At 47.3% G+C, this 3,530-nt stretch overlaps 1 protein-coding gene across 1 annotated transcript; it reads left to right on the forward strand.

The window, feature by feature from the left end:
* Positions 1-358: 358 nt before the first annotated feature.
* LOC124668068 (myeloid leukemia factor 1-like) lies at positions 359-3,323 on the forward strand. Its single transcript, XM_047205273.1, has 7 exons — positions 359-462; positions 546-976; positions 1,087-1,253; positions 1,344-1,424; positions 1,743-1,818; positions 1,922-2,020; positions 2,828-3,323. Exons 2-7 carry the CDS (start codon positions 574-576, stop codon positions 2,956-2,958), a joined length of 957 nt encoding a protein of 318 aa, XP_047061229.1. The 5' UTR covers positions 359-462; positions 546-573; the 3' UTR covers positions 2,959-3,323.
* The last annotated feature ends 207 nt before the right edge of the window (positions 3,324-3,530 follow it).

Below are 3,530 nucleotides of genomic sequence, written 5' to 3' on the forward strand. Positions count from 1 at the left end.
GACTTAAAGTTAAACAGTGGCGTCGTGTATTGATCATTTTACACATATCCATTGTAAGTATCTTGCTACATAACCCTTGATGGAGATATATACAAACATTTCGAGGCGGTATAAATATCTTTGCCATTTCGTTTTTTTCTGTGGGATTGCTAAGTTTAACATTTTTTAATGAGGAAAACTCCTACGTATCGTAGGTGCGTAGCCCAGTCTGGAGGGTTCTCGCCTTCTCGGGCCTCCGCCGCCCGAACCTTCAGGAAACGCGAGTTCCCGAGACGTCACCACCGTGACCCACCCGCAGCGTTCCACGTCGCCGTCGACTCCCAAATTCCAACCCCACCAACACCGGAATTAAATAAGGCGTCCCCGTCCGAGGAAATTTTCTCCGGCCATCCCAACCTTCGCGCACCGCCGCCGCAACCGCAACCATCTCTTCCTTCCCCGGCGCGCTTTCGAGATACTCAGGTAAGACGCTCGAGCCGTCGCGATTTCTCGCTCGCAACCACCGTCCCTGATTGCGCGCTAATTGTTCTCGCTGTGTCCACAAGAGGTCGCGTGCGTGTAGATCACCGGGAAATGGAGCGAGGGCGGGACGGAAGGAACGACCCCTTCGGCACCGGCGGCCCGTTCGCCGGATTCGGCGCCGGGGGTTTCGGCCCTCTCGGGGGACCGATGCCCAGCCTGTTCGGGGGCAGGGACCCGTTCGACGACCCGTTCTTCACCCAGCCGCCGTTCGGGGGCAGGATGGGCGGCCCCGGGATGTTCGGCCCCGGCCTCTTCGGGCCGATGGGCGGCCCTGGCATGTTCGGCGGGTTCGGGGCCGGGGACGGGTTCCTCGAGCAAGCTCCTCCTCCGAGGAGCAGCAACAATCCCGGAAGGCCCGTCATCACGGAGATTGACGATGACGAAGAGGAGGACGGGGAACATGGCGCGACCCGCCATGAGGCCTATGTTCAGGAGCCGGATGATGGGAACGATGGTAGGGTCTGGCTGTAATTGGTTCAATTCCTTCGTGTTGTTCACTGGGATGCCGTCTGACTGATTCCCATATGAAATTATATATATATATCCTTCGTCTGTGTATTTCAGGGATGCAAGGGGGCCAGGTTCAGCTGCGGAGAGATCCCAGCAGGGCGAACGGTGGCGGCCAGCCGCAGCCCCGCACGTTCACCTACCAGAGCTCCTCGGTGACCTACGGCGGTATTAATGGAGCCTACTACACTGCCTCCAAGACCCGGAGGAGCGGCAGTGATGGAGTAAGCATAATTCCCCATCCACAATTATCTATGGTTGTTTTGCTATATTCAGAAATTCAGAACTAACGAGGCAGTCAAAATTTCATGCAGATCACTGTGGAAGAAAGCAAGGAAGCAGATACAACTACTAAAGAGGCTACCCACAGGATCTCCAGAGGAATTCATGATAAGGTAGACAGATTACCCTTCGTTATGTTCGTTGACCAACTAAAAAATCAAAGTTATCGAAAATCTTTTATGCACACTGGATCTTAGAGCAAAGTCTGTATATGGTACAGTGTTTGATTATCAGATGCGGAACTGAACCAGAAAAAATGACATGTATGACTTTTAGTATCCAAAGCTAAAAGATTATATCCAGTGGATATGAGTTTCAGCTAGTAATTTTTCTTGTATCGATCTGTTGAACCAGACTACAGTGACAGACTACAGGTTATATCCTGTGAATTTGAGTATGCAGCTAATTCTCCTTGCATTACTTTATTTTAGGGACACTCGGTAACAAAGAAGCTGAAATCAGACGGGAAGGTGGACAGTACGCAGATATTGCACAATCTCAATGAAGGTATGTCTTATATTTCTAGTTTTCTCTGTGGATGTGCCCCTAGGGCCCTAGGCCCCCTTCAGTGCAGTTCTTATATATTTGTCATCATATTTTTTGTATGCAGATGAGTTACCTGGGTTTGAGGAATCATGGAGGGGAAATGCTGGACATCAGTTACCAGGATGGAACCAAAATGCTGGGATATCCAATGGTGATAACTCTGGTAAGCAATATTTCATAACTCTGTGGACTTCAAATATTATGTATCTGTGAGTCACTTACCTGCTCAATGTGAAATGATAGAAACTAAACATAAATATTTCAGCATTTCTTATTGTGTGAGGAATTTTGCTGTTTGCCTGTTAAAATGGCTTCAAAAAGAGATTAAGAAAGCTGATAGAAACAGATTAGTTTAAATATGTGGAGCCCTCATTGTACAAAATGATCTTTTAATAAAAATGTTTTCAGCCCTTGACTATCCCTAGTAAGAAGGACCTGATAGTGTATTTCACATTGTTAGTGGAACATCTTCTACAATCTCAGTCCTTAAAAACATGGGGTAGCTATATCGATCGATCAATTATTAAGTAGGACTGAGAAACGGAACATGAAATATCTCTGATCCCCTGTAAGCTGGTTCATCTTTTACATGAATGATTGTTTGGTTTTATGATGTCTGTCGTGAGGAGGTGCAAATATTAGGTTCAGTTCTGATATGTCGTGTTAACTTTGGCTTTTGTTAACTGGGTCTTATGACTGACACCAAAGATTAAATCAAGTTTCAAAACGACTCACTCATGTACTCCCTCCGTCCCACGAAGGTTGTCTGAGATTTGTCAAAATTTGATGTATCTCACCTTCGTGGGATGGAGGGGGTATTAAATTGTGTGAACTTTTTTGTGAATTAATATGTGGACTTGAGTATTGTCTTGTACTTGCTGAGATGGATATGTATCATTCTAATGGCAACAACATTATCTACCACAACGTTTTCTAACCCTCAGTATGTATACTTGTGGATTGACCATAGGTAGCCGACATGTCGATGGTGGCAGGCAGCCTGCACAGAGTTGGGCGCTCCCGGCAACGCAGCAACTCCAGGATCCTAGGAGGAGGGATAACGGGAGGCCGAAATCATCACGAATCATTCCAATCTCCTGAAGAGAGAGCCAACGATGCCCGATGTGCGGGCCAAAATTACGTTCATCGCCCAATATCTTGAAGAAATGATGCCCATTATCCACTGAGTAGATGAATAAAGTACTGCTGATTGGCGCAAGCAGTTCATAGTATAGAACTAGTACTAAAGCAGTTCATAGTATAGAACTACTAAACACAAGGTCATGGTCTCATGGAGGCCTGGTGGTCCGAGTGTGATCTACTACGTGCTATCCTTTGTTTGTGGCCGGGACCGTGAATACATAACGGTCTGGTCTGTATACTTGTATTAGATCCGCTGTCTGTAGTATTGTTTGAATTCCTGAATGTCCACGGCTCTTCCGTAGTAGCACCTATTCTGGTTTGTATACCATCTGTCTGTCACACGGTAGAGAGAGACTATCTACTACCCTGTACGCGTCCTTGGTGAGCGACCGACCCTCCTCGCGCTGATGTTCCGTTCCTGAAAACTTCGTGAAACAGGGCGCGCTCCTTCGTTCAGGCCTTCAGGGCCTGTCATCGGGGCTCTAAGGACAAAAACACGCTTGTTAAGTCAGATTCAGGGCCTGTCATCG

This window comes from Lolium rigidum, chromosome 1, assembly GCF_022539505.1.
Source record: "Lolium rigidum isolate FL_2022 chromosome 1, APGP_CSIRO_Lrig_0.1, whole genome shotgun sequence".
Classification (NCBI taxonomy): Eukaryota; Viridiplantae; Streptophyta; class Magnoliopsida; order Poales; family Poaceae; genus Lolium; species Lolium rigidum.